The sequence below is a fragment of the Oncorhynchus mykiss genome, chromosome 19 (assembly GCF_057628025.1).
Source record: "Oncorhynchus mykiss isolate SJ-2025 chromosome 19, ASM5762802v1, whole genome shotgun sequence".
Taxonomy (NCBI): Eukaryota; Metazoa; Chordata; class Actinopteri; order Salmoniformes; family Salmonidae; genus Oncorhynchus; species Oncorhynchus mykiss.
In genome coordinates, this window is record NC_143040.1 from 25,728,994 (window position 1) to 25,748,889 (window position 19,896).

At 48.6% G+C, this 19,896-nt stretch overlaps 1 protein-coding gene across 4 annotated transcripts; it reads right to left on the reverse strand.

The window, feature by feature from the left end:
- Positions 1-534: 534 nt before the first annotated feature.
- LOC110497438 (lysine-specific demethylase 2A) lies at positions 535-19,810 on the reverse strand. 4 transcript variants are annotated; one of them, XM_090210612.1, is made up of 22 exons: positions 19,631-19,810; positions 13,693-13,831; positions 13,387-13,465; positions 13,198-13,244; positions 10,797-10,975; positions 10,508-10,614; positions 10,224-10,317; positions 9,929-10,082; positions 9,619-9,734; positions 9,345-9,471; positions 8,536-8,768; positions 8,294-8,371; positions 6,706-6,957; positions 6,309-6,443; positions 5,975-6,058; positions 5,553-5,867; positions 4,985-5,017; positions 3,672-4,861; positions 2,783-2,946; positions 2,528-2,674; positions 2,067-2,282; positions 541-1,900 (listed from the first exon to the last, which is right to left on the reverse strand). In XM_090210612.1, exons 1-22 carry the CDS (start codon positions 19,790-19,792, stop codon positions 1,719-1,721), a joined length of 4,233 nt encoding a protein of 1,410 aa, XP_090066738.1. In that variant the 5' UTR covers positions 19,793-19,810; the 3' UTR covers positions 541-1,718. The 4 variants fall into 4 exon arrangements, with proteins under 4 accessions (XP_036810258.1, XP_036810259.1, XP_036810260.1 ...); XM_036954363.2 differs by lacking the exon at positions 5,553-5,867 and having other exon boundaries at positions 535-1,900; positions 19,631-19,808; XM_036954364.2 differs by lacking the exons at positions 5,553-5,867; positions 19,631-19,810 and adding an exon at positions 18,254-19,263 and having other exon boundaries at positions 535-1,900.
- Between the last annotated feature and the right edge of the window lie 86 nt (positions 19,811-19,896).

Below are 19,896 nucleotides of genomic sequence, written 5' to 3' on the forward strand. Positions count from 1 at the left end.
TAAAAAAAAGGCACACTTAACCAGCATGGCTACCACAGCATTCTGCAGCAATAACGCCATCCCATCTGGTTTGCACTTAGTGGGACTAACATTTGTTTTTCAACAGGACAATGACCCAACACACCTCCAGACTGAGTAAGGTCTATTTGAGAGTGATGGAGTGTTGCATCAGATGACTTGGCTTCCACAATCACCTGACCTCAACCCAATTGAGATGATTTGGGATGAGTTGGACCGCAGAGTGAAGGAAAAGCAGCCAACAAGTGCTCAGCATATGTGGGAACTCCTTCAAGACTGTTGGAAAAGCTGTCATCAAGGGAAAGGGTGGCTACTTTGAATCTAAAATCTATTTAACACTTTTTTGGTTACTGTGTTATTTCATAGTTGATGTCTTCTCTATTTTTACTATTTTCTACATTGTAGAATAATAGTGAAAAACCCTTGAATGAGTAGGTGTCCAATTTTTTTTTGAAATGGTACTGTATATGGATACTGACCTCCGTTTAATTTAAAAATCAAGACGTGCACGCACACTACTCATTGAAGATTTGTTTTATTTCTCTTTTTTTCTTGTAAAAACCACAAATGAACAACAAACAAAAAAGAATTTCTGCAAAACATTTCAGAAAATATTTATATCATTGATTGCAATGCTACAGGCATGTTCCAAGCCCATTGAGCAACTGCAGTAGGGCAACCAACACAATACCAAGATCCGCATCCCAAATGGTATCCTATACTCTATATAGTGCACTACTTTTTCAAAAGTAGTGCACTATACTGGGACTAGGGTGACATTTGGGACGCATCCCATGAGCCCTCCGGTTCAACAATAACATTATGGGTGATAGAGCAAAGGGATGAACAAAACGTTACCCCTCTGAAAAGGAGTGACAGAAAGGAAAGAGATGAATACGACAGGAGGAGGAAAATATTCTGTCAAATAAGGGAATTCAAAGACTATAACGTTAAGACCTGTAGTGGCTGGTAGTGAGAAAAGGGAGTCAAGTAAAACTGAAGAGACTATGTATTCATCCCAAATAGCACCCTGTTCCCTATATAGTGTACTACTTTTGAACTAGGGCTCCATTTGGGACGCACCCTAATGAGCGATACAGTACGGTTTTCATCCAACAAAACTCACGGCTGTGAGCGTATCAAACGGAGAGGGGTGAGGATGGGGCGGGGGGGTTTCTAGGACAGGTTTGGCACCTGTTCGGTTTCCCAAGGAGTCCATGGAAAGTTCAGTCTAGACCTAGTGGGACACCAGTCATGTCCGGAGTCTTCTCCAGTCCCCTTCCCTCTCAACCCCCTCTGAAATCTATACCCTGATTCACTCTACTGCTTTGTGGGACCACGTCGTACAAACACCCACATTCAATCCATCGGGTTCCCATTTTCAGCCATGTAGCGTGAACAACACTAACAAGTGTCTCTGTGCTATTCATAACTCCTAACCCGCCTAATAAACACATGATGCTGCAACAGCACAGTCGACCCTCTCCCTCCACCATCCCTCCATGTCTTCCTTCTATCACCCTAAGTGAGGAGTGTGAACGTCTTTTCACGCCCCCCCTTTTCTGGAGCGCTTGTTCTCCGTATCGGGGGAGGGGTGTTTGCTGCTCCCCCTCTCTCCCCCCTGCCTGGCTGGTGTGGGGTCTCTGTGCCCCTTGCGTAGGGGTACGAACGAGAGGGGGGGGGGGGGGGGGGGGTCAGTTTTACGATATCCTCTGGATGAGTTTCTCCTCCGTCATACAGAACAGGACGCAGTGAGAGAGGTCCGAGATGAAGCCCTCACAGCCCCGCCGCGTCACACCTTTGCAGCCCCGCAGGTCCAGCAGCGCCAGGCCAGACGCCCTCTTCAGGTACGCCAGACAGCCGTCCGTCAGCTTGTTACAGCCTGGGGGAGGAGGAGGAGGGCTGTGACACAGGTAGAGGCAAACAACCTGTAAGAGGGAATTGAGTGTGTGTACTTGCGAGGTTGATCTCAGGGATTGCAGTGTGTGTGTGTACCTCCAAGGTTAATCTCTATGTTTTTCATGGGATGCGTGTGTGTATGCGCCTACCTGAGAGGTTGATCTCCGTGAGTGTGTTACGCGTGTGTGTGCCGGCGGCGGTGAGCAGGCAGACGGACTGGTCCGTGAGGTCTCCGCAGTGAGCCAGGTCCAGCCGCTCTAGCAGGGGCATGTGACGGAGAATCAGCCTCAGGGTGGAGTCACTGATGTCCAGGCCGGCTAGACGCAGCACCACACAGCCACGCAGCCGGGACCGACTGTCACAGCCTGCAGGGAGAGAGGGGTTAGATACAGTACACCCTTCAATACAAATACTTACTTGCCAACCCAACCCCCTAAAACACTAGATTAATTTATCATAGGGGAGGTGAGGCAGCTAGATAATTCCCCAAAAGAAACCACTACAGTCAAAAACACACGCGCGCCCACAAACCGGTGGCCTGCAACAGCCTGTCAGAAAAGGAGAGAGATGTAACTCCTAACACCTCAGTCAGTTAGTATTGACTAGTGACCTGGTGGTGTGACCAGGTCCCTGATCTGGGTGTCTTTGACCCCCTCTGCCCAGCGCAGGTCCAGGGTACGGAGGCACGGCAGGCTGGGGGTGGACAGGGCTGACATGGACGACCAGGAGCAACCTGCTATCATCAACTCCTTCAGACCTGAGAGAGGAGAGGAGGTGGGGAAGGTTAATTAATCTCTCATTGTTCAGGTGTGTGTGTGTGTGTGTACACCGGACAGGCAGCAGGGTTGAGGTGTGTGTGTCCTACCTGGCAGGCGGTGTATGAGCAGGGTGATCTGTTTCTTGGACACGGGGGTCCAGGAGAGGTCCAGGGAGGTGGGCTGGCGTTTGATGATGCCCTGCAGGGCCTGGGAGGAGAGGGAGGGACAACGCGATACATCCACACCACTCCAGAGACGCTTGTCACAACTCCTACAGAGGAGAGAGAGGGAGGAAGAGGGCAGGAAAGGAGAGGGGGAAGCCAGCAGGGTGGGGGGGGTAAAGATATGAGGATCTGGACACAGTCTTGTTGGATGTCTCCCGTTTCTGGTTCAACAAAGCTCAAGTATTTTCCCAGCCATAAAAATGACATCACCGTCTCATCCTCAGGTGTAAAAAAAACCCTGCTTTATGGAGAAGCCCCATAGAAAGTGTCCTTTAGTCCACAGATTACGGAGACAGTCATGCAACTTTATCGGATGAAAAATCCTAAAACTGCATTGAAGCAGAAAGAGGAAATAAACTCCTTTATCTATAGAAACAATAAGTAGGGCTGGTAATTGCCAGGGAGCTCCCCGTGTGATATTATCGCAACACTTCGGTGCCGATGAGATTCTATTTGTAACGCGATTCGATACTGTGATTTTAATGCGATTCGATGTTCCAAACGTTTTGCTCAGAGAGCCACGAGAAAACGAGTTTTAAATAAGTGCTGAAAACAAAATTTGCTCCATATTTGAAAAAAAGACAGAGAACAAGCTATGAAGGAAAAATGAGCACAAAAATAATATTGCGATATTGTTAATACGATATATCGCCAAAAAATAATATCCCAATATGCAACTGTATAGCCCCCCCCCCCAAAAAAATTCACTAAAACAAGCCATGCGAATGGCTGTGAATGTTACTCTAATAACAGAGGGACGGGTGTGACTCACCATTTGTACCAGGCCTTACAGACAGTCATACAGCTAGCCAGCTCGGCTCTGCTCAGGTAAAGGAACACCGCCACCCACACCTCCTTCTCCCCTCCTTTCTCATTTCCTACATCCTTGAAGGAGGGCAGCGACAAGAGTGAGGAAGGAGAGTGGGAGGAGTGGGGAGGAGGGGTGGGGGAGGCCGAGGAGTCTGAGGAGGAAGGAGAGGCAGTGTCCCTCTCCCTGTCTGCTGTGTCGCCGTGGGGATTGTTGATACGGTGACGAGGCGGCCGGCCGACTGGATTCTTGGCGGGCTGGGCCAGGCCATTGCCGGCGGCGACCGTGCCGTTTTTGTGCCGCGTCTTCCCGAGGGTTTTATGTTGGACGTAACCTGGACCGCCGCCGTGGGTTCTGGGAGACATGGCGGCCTCCAGCTTGGGTACGATGGAGCCGGGGTGGCGTTTAGCCCTTGGAGGGCGCTGTAGGGTCACGGTCAGGTACGAGCCATTTAGGAAGTCGTCGTTAAGGTCAGACACCAGGAGAACAGGAGGCTCTGGTTCGGAGTCTGACTGGTTCTCGTCATCTTCCTCATCCTCGTCTTCATCGTCCACGTCCTCATCCTCCCCCTCCAGGTCCCGGGCCGAGCTGTCTTCCTCATCGTCTTCATCGTCGTCTTCTTCGTCGTCCGTTCTCCTCCGCCTGCGGCGTTGCCGGTGGTCTTTATGCCGGTGGTGATGCTGCGGATCTTCCTCGCTGTCGTCATCTTCATCGTCATCATCATCATCATCATCGTTGTCGTCCTCCTCTGACTCGTCCCTGCGTCTCTGCATCCTGGTGCCTCCCCGGAGGCGCACTCTCCCGCCTCTCTCCCTGTCCCCTCGCCCCACCCCCAGCCCCCCTCTGCCACGCCTCATCTTCAGGGAGGAGTGAGGGGCCAGCCCACTCCCACGGCCTGCCCCTCTATGGGAGGAGCCTCTCCAAATGCCTCGCCTCCCAGTCCCGTAGCCTCTTCGAGAGGCGGAGCCACTGCCGCGAGGGCGTGGTCCGGACATCTTCCTTCCCGCGCCGCCTCCTCCGCCCCTGGAGCCTTCATCATCATCATCCTCATCATCGTCGTCATCATCATCATCGCTGCCCGAGTCATCGCTGTGACCACCGCGACGGTAGATCTTAGCTATGCGGCCGTCGAGATACGAAGAAGACTTGCGTTTCTGGAAGGAGAGAGGGAGGAAAGGAGAGAGGAAAGGAGAGAGGGAACGAAGTATCCGTTAGGGTAAGGATGAAAAACGGTCTTCGGTTTAATTGAATACATTTTTATTGGCTGGCATGCTTACCGCGTGTAACATTTTATTCTTGTCCCCTTTCACCTGAAATCAACAAACAAATAAGAAAAACATCAATGCAACAGAAATGCACTGTTCATTGAATACTGTAACATCTCTGTTGACATAATGCCTGCTGCACTGTGAAGACAGACAAGTACATTCACATCACAAGCCGCCGTTTCTCTCACTCAACCTCCGCATGCTTTGGGCTTTCGTTCAGGCTACAAACACTTTCTGCTTCACAAATACTGTCTCATATGGACTAGACCTGGGTTCAAAGGGTTGAAAACCTCGAAATACTTTTGAGTTTGCCTGGAGTGTGCAGATTTGGGACTATTCTATTGGAACATTAAGCTAGGGAAGCTCAAAACAAGAACAGATAAAGTATTTGAAATGACTTAAAACTCAGGTCTGATATCAACCCTAAAGCAAAGGGTTCTGCATTCGCCCAGTATTTGTGGAGCCCAAAGCACCACGTCTCCCCCAGCCCCTCCCCTCGTCAGTCAGAGCAGCGATAGGCGCGTGATGATGATGTAACGGGCGGGGGGAAGGACGGTGGCGGCGGTAGGCCTCTCACCCTCTTCCTGCGCCCGCTTGCCCATCTCCCCGCCCGCTTGAGGCCGCGCTGCTGTGGTAGTAGCTGACCAGGGGAGGGAAGGGGCGCCTCTGAGGACCAGGAGGAGGAGGAGGGGGGGTGGTTGGGAACCAGCCCTGGGTGTAGCAGTAACGCCCTGCCCCAGCCCTCATCCCCCAACCCAGGAGCAGAGCCTGGCTCCATGGAGACCCCTAGAGGCCCCTGGGAGGAGGAGAGGGCGGCGGGGGAGAGGGTGCTTGCGCCAGCGCCGAGGCCAACGGACGCCCCGCTGTCGTCATCATCATCGGTACCCGAAGACTGACACACAGCACAGGGAGAGAGTCACGGCCGTTAGCTAGCCGGGACACAGTGGTGTGTGTGTGTGTGTGTGTGAGAGAGTGTGTAGATAAAGGAGGAGGGTCTACCTCAGTATCGGTGATTCCTAGAACACATTTTGGACACTCCCAGCAGCTGGGCAGATCTGTGTTCACCACACCCTCCCCTGTTACCTAGAGAGACAGAGAGAGAGCGAGAGGTGGAGAGCATTTTGTTTGAGAACAAAAAGAAAGAGGTAAGAGGGAGAGTTTAACTTTCATCTGTACTGATGTCACAAGACAACAAGAAAGTGATTGTGTGTGTGGTCATGCGTGTTTGCATGCGGATTAGATTGCGAGAGCTCTGGTGAGTAAGATGTACTTACGGCGAATGAAGCTGAAACTTGAAGGTAAGGTATAGTTTGAGGAGTGTGTCGGGGGTTACCTTGAGGCAGGCGGGGTGGGCTATCTGGGCACAGTTGGAACACTCCATGAGGGTGAGGGCGAAGACTGGCCCCTCTCCTCCCTCCTGGTTCCCCTCTCCACAGAGCTCACATACCACTGACAGGGGCAGACCCGGCTAGGGGAGAGAGAGAGAGAGAGGAGTTAATACACCGAGACTAGTATATTCTGTCAGAAAGAATCAAAAAACACACACACACACACACACACACACAGTATACTAGCTGGGAAACAGATAAAGAGTAAGGACACAGGCATCAAATCCAAGCAGTAAGTGACACACACAGCTAGCAGAGGGAGAGTGACAATGCTTCAACTGTACAAATCTGACAGCTCACACAGATCAAACACACCCCCCCCCCCACCCCTCTTTCTCTCACCGCCAGACACTGTCGGAGCACGCAGGTCTGTTTGAGTTTCCCCGGCCCGCCGAACTTCTTCATGTCCCTGCAGAAGTTACAGTCCCCGCACTCCGTCCTGACGCACGCCTCGCAGCGCTTACACCGCACGCGCCGCCGCCGCAGCACGGACATGGAGGAGGCGGGCTTCTGAGGTCGCGGGGTCACCACCGTGGCAGACAGCTTGGGACGAGCCACCGGGGGAGGAGGGGGAGGAGGCTGGTACCACGATGGCTGGAAGGGTGGGAGGGATGAGAATGAATGGGATAAAGACACATTCAAAGTTTTAGGGGGCGAAGGAAGGCAACAGTCCAGCACAAGGCTTAATCTCTGTCTGGAAAAGCATCCCTCTGTGGATTAAATGACCCTTCGATTTGGGAGTCAGATAAGTACATGGATTTTAAGCGTTTGGGGTGTGGAGAAGTCTAAGAACGTGGCGTGATTCGCTCTCGTCTTATGACAATGTACAGTACACGCGTGTTAACCCTTCAGACTTGTGGGTAGAGGCCTATATGGACAGGGCTACATTGAAATGGTTCTCACAGAACAAAATGCATAAGAATGGCAGCAACAGTTATGGGTTATGATGGAAAAATGATTCAACCAAAGTTGAGGACAACAGTTTACCTGACAAGATTGAATCCAAAAATTAAACTTGATTTTATGTGCATTTTACATTTACTGTATTCTGGATACTTATTTAATTCAATGCACTTTTATGTGAAGAGTCTTCAACTATATAAAGGTCCTTTTTGAGCTCTCCTAGTTGTGCCGTTGAGGAACTAGAGCAAGTACACTTGTAGATGATTTGTTTGGAACACAGCCCTGTGTCCCCGCCATCACACAATTACTGCTGTGGTTCACGCTGTCCAAAAACATCTCATTATAAACTGCAGTCTGGGTCAAGTGGGCATCACTTGAAAACGTGTTTCTACTGCCAACATGACTGGCTAAGTTGTCAAATACGATCTTACGGTGTCAGGCTTTCACACGGCAATTCAGAGAAACAGATGGGAATTTCGGTGTGCGTAGAACGGAGTCGGGAGTGCATTCGTGTGCGTGACGCGCCTAGAAATTCTCTTCACGATAGACAAACATACCCTGTTCTGAACAGAATGAGCCTATGACACCATGCCATCTTATACATCAAACAGTGATCATTAACGCTGTATATGACATGACTTTTATATGGAAATGTGCAGTTCAGGTGTTTGGCTTGTATGATGTCAAAGCTGTATTTATTATCAACCTCAACACTTCATCTTTCAAAATACATTGAGTCCTCATAATTTAAAATGCATTTCCGTCACTCAGACGATCCCCCCCCCCCAAAAGGAGGGGTGGGAGGTCAACTTCTTGTCGTGCGGTGCTCAAGTTTATAATGGCTGTCAGGAGCCGTGAAGTGGAGAACCTGAGCTCTGACGTCAGGTACAGCATGTTACCGTACAGCCGCTGGTGTCCCAATTAAGGCGCTTATCAGTGGCCAAACCTGCCAATCTGAACCTGTTTACGGCGACGAGTGTAAACGGTTACTATGAGCATGTGACTGAATGTGGCGTGTCCTTCTCACCCTAGTGGGCCACTTGACGATGGGCTTCCCAGTGTAGGACAGTTTGGGGATGTCATTAGCATGCTCCTTCAGCAGGGCCTTAAGAGAAGACAGCAAGGTTAATACGTGAACAAAAAAGACACACACTTTATAATACATGCCAATCACCAGACGCTTTCATCTAAAGTGACTTACAGTCAGTCCTGCATGCATCCATTTTGATATTAGGATATTTAACTCTGTCAGACACACCCCATACCCACCCTGATGTCGTGCAGCAGCGCGGGAGCATTGTGTATGCCCGCCGGGACACAGTTCTTCTGTGAGGGCAGCGACTCCAGCTTCCCCAGCAGGTTCCACAGCCCCTCCAGCTCAAAGGGCGTCAGGTGAACCTTCACCCCGGGCTTAGAGCCCCGCGTCGGGGGAGCCTCCTCTTCATCCTCCTTCTGGGTGTGGCCGTTGACTGACTCACAGGTGGAGGGGTCTCTCGTAAGACCTGGAAGGGGGGGGGGGGCAGACAGAGATTAAGAAGTGTAGCTGGAAAGAGAAGACACTTCACAGAGCAATTCAAGGTTTGTAGTCTAACATGCAATATGGAGAACGCACGCCTCAAGCTATAGATCTCGTGTTGTCATTCAAACGGAATCACCTAATATAGAGTAATGATGGTTAGAGAAGTGTTGAGAGAGGGAGGGAGGGAGGGGGGTGAGAGAGGGAGGGAGGGGGGGTGAGAGAGGGAGGGAGGGGGGGTGAGAGAGGGAGGGAGGGGGGGTGAGAGAGGGAGGGAGGGGGGGTGAGAGAGGGAGGGAGGGGGGGTGAGAGAGGGAGGGAGGGGGGGTGAGAGAGGGAGGGAGGGGGGTGAGAGAGGGAGGGAGGGGGGGGAGGGAGGGAGGGAGGGGGGGGAGGGAGGGAGGGAGGGAGGGGGGTGAGAGAGGGAGGGAGGGAGGGGGGTGAGAGAGGGAGGGGGGTGAGAGAGAGTTGAGAGAGCGAGAACATAGAAACAAAGAGAGAAAACGAGAGAAACGGAGAAACAAAGAGACAGAAACAGAGAGAAGGTAGTGTTGGCACTGACCGATGCCCAGGGAGTGTTTCTGGAAGTCAGGCGTGAGGTAGGAGGTGTTGGTCAGACTGAAGAGGTATCTCTCCAACACGTACCAACACATCTCATAGTAGAACGGGTAACGGAACTTAGCTGGTACCTGCACAGACACCAAGTTTAATTTATTAGTAACCGCCACTACATACATAGGAACTTCTCTTCTACGAGTGCTCAGGAATAAAAACATTCAGTACATTTAGGAGAGAGAGATTAAATGGAAGAGTGTGTGTGTGTGTGTGTGACCCACCCGTGTCCTGTCCTCGATGCTGTAGATGTTGAGTTGCATGGGGATGTTGAAGCTGTGGAGAAAGTTCCCCCCAAACACCAGGGTGTCCACTGGAGTGTAGACCGCATGGATCCAACCTGACAGGACACAAACAAAGATCAACATCAGAAACAGGAACACACAAGACTAGGTTGAAGTTCAAACGGTTAAATATCTGAATGTACCAAAGCACAAGTACAATTCAAAGTGTATTTATTATGGATCCCCGTTAGCTGCTGCCAAGGCATTACAATATATGTACACCAGATTTCACTACATATTAAGTGGGTACCTGAAGGTATCATGAAGGTATAGCCCTGCTTCAGCTCTATCCTCTGACAGTCCTGGGCCTTGTCTCCCAGGAAAATGTCTCCCTGTTTCCCTGACAACACCCAGTCCTCATACAGCTCCAGGTTCTGAGGCGTGGGCGGGATCAGCCAGAACACCTGACAGGAAGCAAGGGGTCAGAGGTAAGAAGTGAGGGGAAACAAGTCGCTCTTACTCAAATCCCAAGTCGTAGGGGTCCGAGTCTTAAGTAGAGACTCGAGTCAAGTCTTGCAGTGTGAGATTAAGTCTTTCGCTCTTACCTTGCCTCCCCGCAGTATGTGGTACCAGACCGAGGAACCTCCGAAGTCAATGTGGAAGTCCGTGTAGCAGCCCTGCACACTCATTAGACAGTACCTGGAACAGAGGTTGGAGGAGGGAAAAGAAGGGGGAAGGAGAATGCAGTTGATGAGGGAGAGGGTCTCACTTCCGCACTTTGGGGTACTGCATGTCTGTGATGGGAGTTGGCAGAGCCTGCAAACCCTGGTCAATAGTTGGCACCCTATTCCCTATGTAGTGCACATTTGGGGACACATTTGAGCCTTACTTCTGCACTTTGGGGTACTGCATGTCTGTGATGGAGTTGGTAGAGTCTCTCTGTCTCTCCTTCAGGTGCCGAGGCCACATGTTGTCCACCCAGTCTATGATGTCCACCTGATAAGATACACAGGAGGAGGTAAGAACAGACAGGAGGGGGTGTGTGCGCCGATTTGCGTGTCTGCGTGCTAATATGCCTATGTGTGTGTGTCTCAGACTGGCAAACGCGGGCCTCCGGATCGTCAGCTCGGTGTGTGTGTGAGAGAGTGTCCGTGCGTACGTATATATATCAGACTGACCGATGTAGGCCTCTGGACCAGGTTCTCCAGTTTGGTGTGGCTAAACTCCAGGCTGATGACGTTGTAGAGTTTGTCCCTCTGGGAGGGGGGCGTCTCGTAGTAACGTCGCCACTGGGCCATAGACATCTCTATACCCTTCTGAGTGCTCACATCCATCACATCGATCATTCGTCTGCTGCCTGGGAGAGCCAAGGGGGGGGGGGGGGACGGGGACAGACAGATGGGTGATACGGTGAGGGAGGAACAAAGGAGAGAAAGAGGAGACAGACAAAAAGATGAGAGGAAAAGGTCAGAGTGTATTTAGTGTTTTATTGGGATCCCCATTAACTGTTGCTGAAGCAGCAGCAGCAACTCTTCCTGAACGTGAAATAATACAGAACATCAACAGACAAGAACAGCTCAAGGACTGAACGACACCAATTTAAAATGAGAACAGGACAACAACAAAAAGGTCCTGCTGACAGGTACCCACACATCAGTACATTCTAAAAGCATTCAGACACGTTGCCCGTTTCCACTTTTTGTAACGTTACAGCCGTACTCACAAATGGATCAAATCTACACACAATACCCCATAATGGCAAAGCAAAAACAGAATTCAGACCCTTTGCTAAGAGATGTGAAATTGAGATCAGGTGCATCCTGTTTCCATTGATCATCTTTGTGATGTTTCTACAACTTGATTGGAGTCCACCCGTGGTAAATTTAATTGAATGTACATGATTTGGAAAGACACACACCTGTCTATATAAGGTGGACAGTCATGTCAGAGCAAAAACCAAGCCATGAGGTCGAAGGTATTGTCTGTAGAGCTCCGAGACAGGATTGTGTCGAGGCACAGATCTGGAGAAGGGTACCAAAACATTCCTGCAGCATTGTAGGTCCTCAATAACACAGTGGCCTCCATCATCCTTAAATGGAAGAATTAAGGAACCACCAAGACTCTTCGTAGAGCTGGCCGCCCGGCCAAAACTGAGTAATCAGGGGAAAAGGGCATTGGTCAGGGAGGTGACCAAGAACCAAATGGTCACCAACAGAGCTTGAATTCCTCTGTGGAGATGGGAAAATCTTCCAGAAGGACAATCATCTCTGCAGCACTCCACCAATCAGACATTTATGGTAGAGTGGCCAGACGGAAGCCCCTCATCAGTAAAAGGCACATGACAGTCCTCTTGGAGTTTTCCAAAAAGCACCTAAAGGACTCTGACCTTAAAAAACAAGATTCTCTGGTCTGATGAAACCAAGATTGAACTCTTTGGCCTGAATGCCAAGCGTCATGTCTGGAAGAAACCCGGCACCATCCCTACGGTGAAGAATGGTGGTGGCATCATGCACAGCATCATGCTGTGGGGATGTTTTTCAACGGCACGGACTAGGAGACTAGTCAGGATCGAGGGAAAGATGAATGGAGAAAAGTACAGAGAACCTTGATGAAAACCTGCTCCAGAGCGCTCAGGTCCTCAGACTGTTCACCTTCCAACAGGACATCGACCCTAAGCACACAGCCAAGACAATGCAGGAGTGGCTTTGGGACAAGTCTCTAAATATCCTTGAGTGGCCCAGCCAGAGCCCGGGTTGGAACCCGATCAAACATCTCTGGAGACCTGAAAATAGCTGTGCAGCGATGTTCCCCATCTAACATGACAATGCATAAAAACCTGTTTTTGCTTTTTCATTATGGGGTACTTCATCAATTTTAGAATACGAATAATGTGATAAAATGTGGGGAAAGTGAAGGGGTCTGAATACTGGCTATCGGTTAATTAGGTCAGATGGGGAGAGGCCTTGTTCTGTGAGGTCTTGTTTTGAAGCAACATTTTTGAGATGGGTGTTCCATGAAATAATGGCTCTATAGAATACTGTGCGTTGCCTTGAATTTGTTCTCGATTTGGGGACTGAAGAGACCCCTGGTGGCATGTCTGGTGGGTAAGTACACCTGTCAGAGCTATATGTAAATGATTTTACAACCAATTTGGAAATTAACACTTTCTCACAAGAATTGATGCAGTCAATCTCTCCTGTACTTTGAGCAGAGAGAGACTGACATGCAGACAGTTGACATTAGCCCCCTGTGCACATTGAAGGACAAGACATGCTGCTCTGTTCTGGGCCAGCTGCAGATTTTCTAGGGCCAGCTGCAGATTTTCTAAGTCCTTCTTTGCAGCACTTGACCATATCACTATTAGATCAAACTAGAGCCTGCAGGCTTGTTTCTTCGACTGTGTGGTTAAAAATGGGAGGGAGGGAAATAAAGGAGATGAGTAAATGAGGGAGTGTTAAAAAGCCAAAAGAAATGGAGGAAGAGTTAGCATAGAGATAGAGTGTGGGTGAAGGAGAGAGTGTGGAAAAAAGGGGAAGAGGCGTGATTGGATAGAAACACTGGAGGGGGGTGGAATCTTACCAACAAATATCTTGACGTCATTCACACTGAAGTCTGGATCTGGCATCCTTTAGAGAACACAACAAACCGGGGTTACATACTACTCAAGGAGACTTACAGACTAACGCAATTTCAGCCATTCTAATTGCCCCAGAGAGAATAAAGCGAGTGCGTTTCCAACAGAGTTTGGAGGGGGGGGGGGGGACGTACTTGATACCCAGTCCGTCTGGCTTCTCAAAGATGATCGGGTCCCTCAACCCACCTCTTTGGATGTACTCAAACGTGAGGTCTGGAAAAACCACACACACACAAGATAATCCATAAACTAAACAGGAATCCTCAAAGCTACTCAAGTTTGTAACCCAATAGCATACTACTACTGTCAAAAGACGTGCATTATATTGGGAATAGGGTGCAATTTCAGACGCAGCCAATGTCTCCAATATTTAGCCACAGCCAAACCCTCCACTGTAGAAGGACACAGATATAGGATTACGATGACCCCCCAACACTGACCTTTCCCCTCCATGCGTTTCACCCTGTCTGAGGTGAACCTTTCGCTCCTCAACTTCTCCTCCAGGTCAAAGGTCCTCTTCCCCTCGATCTCGTCGTCCGAGATACCATCGTCATGGTAGCGCCGCCTCGTGCCCGACCGCTGGAGTGAGGAGGGGGAAGAGGAAAGAGATGAGGGGGGAGAGGGGGAGCAAAATAGAATAGGAAAGAGGAATGTGAGGAAGAGGGAATAAAGAGAAGAGATTTACCTCAATGTGTTCAGCAGCTGTAAACCCTTTAAATCCCATTGAGCACTATTTTCAGGTATTTACGGTACTTTGTAATAGTTAGGCTTAATACTTCTAGGTTCTTTAAGGTCTTTCTGTCAAATGTAACGCTACTTAAAGACAGCAGCGTTTGGCTGTGTTAACAATGCTCCCACACAGTTGCCTGCTGCTCCCTCCTACAAAAAGAAACCTGCTCTCGTGCCAAGAGATTGAAGTCGCAATACAACAACACACACTGGGGCAAGGAAGAATGAACATACCCACACAAACCCATATCAACACAGACAACACACAGTACATTGATGTTCAGACTAGGGTATCAATTCTCTAATGTAGCCTATATTAATTTCCCCTCACACTGACTCTCCCTTCTCTCGGGGATGGGGGGATAAAGCGAGAGGGAGAGAAAGAACAGGGGGGGTACTTGGAACCTTTCTTTACCCAGTGCTTCAAGGGCACAACAGATGATAGAAGGATAATATCCCACCCTCCCCTAAACCTGACTTAAGGACCATGCCCCTTTCCCCTGCTCCTCCGCTCAATATTGTCAACCTAGGTTTATAAGATATTAGGTAGAAGTCCATAGATTTTAAGTTTGTAAAGCAGTTCACGAGGACACATAAAATTTGGATAAATATGAGGGAAAAAATGATCTAGTTATCCAATGTCCACCCCGACTCATCATCCTCAAGAACACATGCTAGGTTATAGTAAACCCCCTTTTAGTGTCCATCCATTCTCACCGCCTTGCATTGGGTTGACAGCTTCAATGATTTAAAAAGCATGGTGAGTTCAAAGGGGACTTTTCAAAAAACCTAGGTAGGTAATAAAATGAAAGCAATCTGTGACATGTAGGCCCCCATAAAATTGTTAATTTTTGGCCTGAATCCACATAATTTCCCCCCCAAATTCCATTTTCTCAGTTTTGTTTTTCCATGTTTCTGTTAAAATATTGATTACAAATTTTTTTTTTAATTAAAGAAATACAACATTTAATGTTCTAAGTGCACAACAATGGATACACCACATCAGGAGACTACTTTTGAGGTCTTGGAAAATTCGAAGACATTTTTAATTATGTGTGTAGTTACCCTTTAAAGCAAGTGTGCATGCCCTTTGGTTAGCAGTGTTTCTGCAAAAACAAATGGCCATTGGATTGACGCAAATAATCATGATATCATTCTGCCAGAAAGGCAGAGGCTACTTTTTAGTTAACATTTAACTGAGAAGGTTTTTCAGAAAGCCTTTCCATCTACCAGCAGATGGTTATCATTAGCAGTATCGCTAACAGCTACACAAAGTGGACCAGGGAGTGGGCCAGGGTTGCCATAGCAATGCACCAGCTGACCCTGGGAGGGAGGGGGGGGTCCAGCAGCCCAGAGCTCTGTGACAACAATAAGAGATGTCGGAGAACGCAATCTCTCCACCCGTCTCTCACACATACAAACATCCTCAGCTGGCCCTGAACACACACACCTCTAAACATATTCAGCCTGAACATGACACACACAACTCCTTGCAAACACTGCACAATGTGAAACGACCTCACTGTATTGTCCACCAGTCAGCCACTCCACAGCAGGACATTAAACAGCACTAGTATCCACCGCTGTAGCAGCCAAATCAGTGACACCAGATGCAGCACGAGGCACCTGCCCTACCTCCAATATCTCACTGCCCATCTGCCAGCCGCCGCAATCCTCCTTGGCTCCGGGCAGCCCAGCCCTTCAACAAGACAACCGTGGCCCAGTAAATTCAAAATCCATTATCCATCTTTAAGCCTGGTTTGACGAGAGAGCTTTGTTCCATTCAGGCGGTTTGGTAGAGGAGACGGACACAACGGCATTGCAGTGAATTGCAGCGAGCGGTGTAATGCAGTGCGCCTGTCCGTCTGTGCTCCCCTGGGCCAGTGCCCAGTACAGTGGACAGTGGCTGCGTGTACCCAAATGGCTCCCTAGATAGTGCACGACGTAGGGAATAGGGTGCCATTGGAGACACAGACAATGACACAGCATACCGTCTCTCAGCGACGCACTACGCTGCCACAGCACCCGGCGAAACCAACCACCTTTAACGGAGACATCACACAGACCAGCTGCTGGTCACACACACACCGCAGTGTCCAGCTCCACCTAGTATTCCCAAGGCGGGAACTCGGCTTGCATGACGACAAACTCTAGAGAGAGAAACAGTCTGGAGGGATGCGGGAGGGATCCGTCTGGGAGATGCCTTGGCTGCGGAACGACGGACAGCCATGGCCCCTGTCTAGATCCTGGGTCTCCAGGCCGCCCACTCACTCAGCTACTGAAGAAACAATGGACGACCCTGAGCTACACAATCACACCACGACGCCTGAGCAACCAGAGTGGGTAAGGGCCGACGCAGTATCTAACCGCATTGTTCATGTTTATTATCAAAGATCATCGCCAAGAGACGGTGGGTCTCGGAGCCAGTACAAGCAGGGCTACAGATGCGCTCTCTCCCCCTCACTGCAGCAATCCAGTATCCTTTTTTCCTCTCAATTTTATTCTAGTTCTCTCCTTTTCTCTTGCCCTTTCCCTCTCTTGCAGTGCGCCTTGGGGAATCCTGTGGGATGGAGAGAGACTCGACACACCTCGCACCTTCAGTGTCACCATTACATCCCTCTTCCTCTCTTTATCTTTCTTCCTCCTCTTTTCCCACATCCCTTCGTAGTGCAGCAGCATCTCTGTTCGCCATCCTCCGCTCCCCCTCGCCTCTCTTTTTAGAGTGGAAAAAAGGCCTGCGGTCTATCCAGCTCTGTCATCCTTTCGCCTCTGCAGTGCCCCCCCCCATCATCATCATCTCCTCCATCCGCATTTCTGCTCACATGGCCAGTCAGGCAGCCAGCCTCTCCAGTAACTTCTCCTCTCGCTTCACACAGAGCAGACAGCGTGCGCTCACCACAGTGTCTTCTCCACACACACACACACACACACCACCCTCCCTCCAATCCACTTACACCGTTGTACTGCATGCAATATGCCTTCTGGAGATGCATGGCTCAAAGTACAGGTAAAGAAAAAGAGCTCCCTCCCTCTCCCTAACAGACCAGAGACTAAGAGATGTAGACCTGACCACTACTGCCTAAATCTCATCCTATTCATAATTGATAAAACTTTGTCTCTGCATCAGAGGAGTGATGGTGCCTGGCTACTGCTCTGAGCGATACATGTTCTGCTTCTCCTCCGACAAAACGTGACTATCGTCTGAAATGCAACTTTAACAATCACAACACTGTACATTATAAACATAATGTCCACGGTCCACTGTCTAGTAAAAGCCTTTGTGTGTCACCTCACCTGTAACTATCCAGATTCTACACAGTCAGGTAGGCTGAGATCCTAGTCACCTTACTAAACCCTGCAGTACACATTCAAATTCGCTCAACAGGCGTGAAGCCAAGGATACTCCTGTCTGATACCCAGAACAAACCAAAAATGCAATTACAATCGAATGCAAAAAACCCCCAAAAAAAGATAACTCACCTCAAACACAATCAATAATCTTATCTGACATGTTGGACACTCAATCAAAAACGCACCATGTAACAAAAATGTGCAATATTCCTTTTCAAGGCTTTAGCTAGATCTGACACTAATCCCAGCCATTGCCCAACCCAACCCTGTGATCACTGCTCCAGACATAGTCGATCTGGTCCTCTTTAACCAAATGTCTTCTGCTCGGTTTGCTTTTACAATGTTTTGGTGCGACTGTGACATGATTGCACACTCCTGGCAGGGTTTAACCTCCCAAACAATGGACACATGAACCTGAGTCGTCTTAAAATGACACCCGCTCCCCTTTATAATGCACTACTTATGACCAAAGAGCCTGTTTTCCGTGCTCTCTCAAATTGCAGTCAAGAGTGCCAATATGGACTACATGACACCATCAAGCAAGACAAGTCAGAGACAAACTTCTCAGCTTTTTGGTATTGGAAACAAATTAAATTGTTACTTAGGGGGGGGGGGAAAAACACTAGTTATTCCCATAACCTAAATGATGAGGTATTGGAATTTAAACGTAGACTAGTAACGTTAACTCACTTCCTCTCTGACTGTCTTTATAATCCCAACATCTCAATCCATAGTTTAAAAACACACAACAAATAATTAAATATCCATACCACGCACCTTTCAACATAGTTAGTGACTACCGGTAGTCCATGCCATTTCAGATCGTTCATCACCAACGTCTAAAGTAACGTTAGCTAAGAACTCTTACTACAGACAAAACAAGGAGACATTGAAATAACGCTGGGCCAAATAGTTACTTACCAGTCGCTTGCTGAATCGTGGACGACGCTTATCTTCCATATTTTATGGACAGTCACTTGAGACAGTGGACTGCTTTGGTAGGCGATTCGCCGATACACGTGGGTCCCCGACTGCGCTGTCAAGCTGCTGAACACTACAACTAACTCGTGATTGGAAATAGTTTGACTTTATTTGACAGAGCTAAGCTAACTTAAACAATGCACTACTAGAAATCAGCTGTGTCTCCTGTCACTTGCGGGTTAAAAACAGCCTTTCAAATCGGACAAACTAAATCTAAAATACACAGTCAGCAATGTAGCCAAGTTAAGACATTTTAATTTGATTCAACAACACCGTACGAATAAAGAGCTAACGATAGATAATTACCACTAGGACATAGCTAGTGAAATAGTAAAGAGGCTAGCTATCCCCCACTAAAGGGAAGCATTGTTGTCGATCACCAAAACAAAACCCTACCGATAGAATGGGATTAACCAACAAGTTTTAGTTTGTGTTTGTAGCGCCAATATTGCATTTTGGATTATAGTGTGGTTCATTATCTAGCGTTTAGCGTGGTTATAGCTAAAGTTAGCTATAGAGTGTAGCTTACTATTGACACAATTTAGACACTTGTCTGGCTAGTTTTAGGGTGGTGAGGGGGGTAAGGGGGTTACCAGTCCTGGGTTATTTGCGGCAAGTAACGTTAGTTCACACACATTTTCTTATGCTGAACAACAAACTGTTAGCTAAACTAAAACGAACGTCCGAGTTTAAAATGGAACGGCAGACAGCGAGTAACCTATTATTTCCAAGGGAACTTTCCGTTTTGTCTTTTGGAAAACTCTAGTCAAAGAGTTTAGGAAATCGTTAAAAAAATCGGGTAATATTAAGTGACAATTAAGTTCTGTTAAAATCGACAGAGAACGCCGGTTTAAATCGCAGTTATATATGTATAATATCCGATAGTCGGCGGTCAGCCATCCGCCGCCATTTTCATCTCGTCACAAAACACCACTAGTTTCTCAAGACCCGCCTACAACAATAAAATTGTCCAAAGGCAGCAAAGCCGGCGAGGCGCTAAATGGTCGGTAAGTATGTCACTCAGAAATACATTGTCGATAGGGATTGGACAAACATACAACAAAAAGTGAAAACGACACGTGAATGACCAATTACATTGCAAGTTATTGGACGACTCGAACTCCAATTGGCGACCATTTTGCTACAGTCTTCAGAGGAGAATAATAATTGGTCAACATACAAAAGGGGTCAATATGGCAGCCAATGAACTATCACGCAATTCAGACATCGTGTTACCCAACTCAACCTTACAAAAATTGCCAGACCAGCCGTACAACTTATGAACCCATAAAAATAAAATGTATTTCTGTTACACACCACCATGATTGAGTAGAACTGTTCAAGGACGGTCGACCGGGCCAGTCTGCGTAGTCTGCTTCCTGGCTTCTGCTGTGTCTTGACTCCCGGAGCTTTGCATTGCTGAGACACGTTTTCTGGGTAGCTACTTCTGTCTTGGGTTGCTACAGCAAAGCCGCCCATTCATGGCAGTTGTAATCCGGAAGCGGCTGTCTATTGGTCCCACAGTTGGGTGGATGGCAGCAATTGGAGGCTTTGGCCTGCCAATTAAACAATATACAGACGGC

Excerpts from the sequence above, each read along its gene's own strand:
- LOC110497438 (XM_090210612.1), bottom strand. The coding sequence starts at position 19,792 with ATGGGCGGCTTTGCTGTAGCAACCCAAGACAGAAGTAGCTACCCAGAA. Across the intron at positions 13,466-13,692 it reads GAAACGCATGGAGGGGAAAG|ACCTCACGTTTGAGTACATC; the intron begins GTCAGTGTTGGG and ends TGGTTTTTCCAG. Across the intron at positions 8,769-9,344 it reads GAAACACTCCCTGGGCATCG|GTCTTACGAGAGACCCCTCC; the intron begins GTCAGTGCCAAC and ends CCCCCCTTCCAG.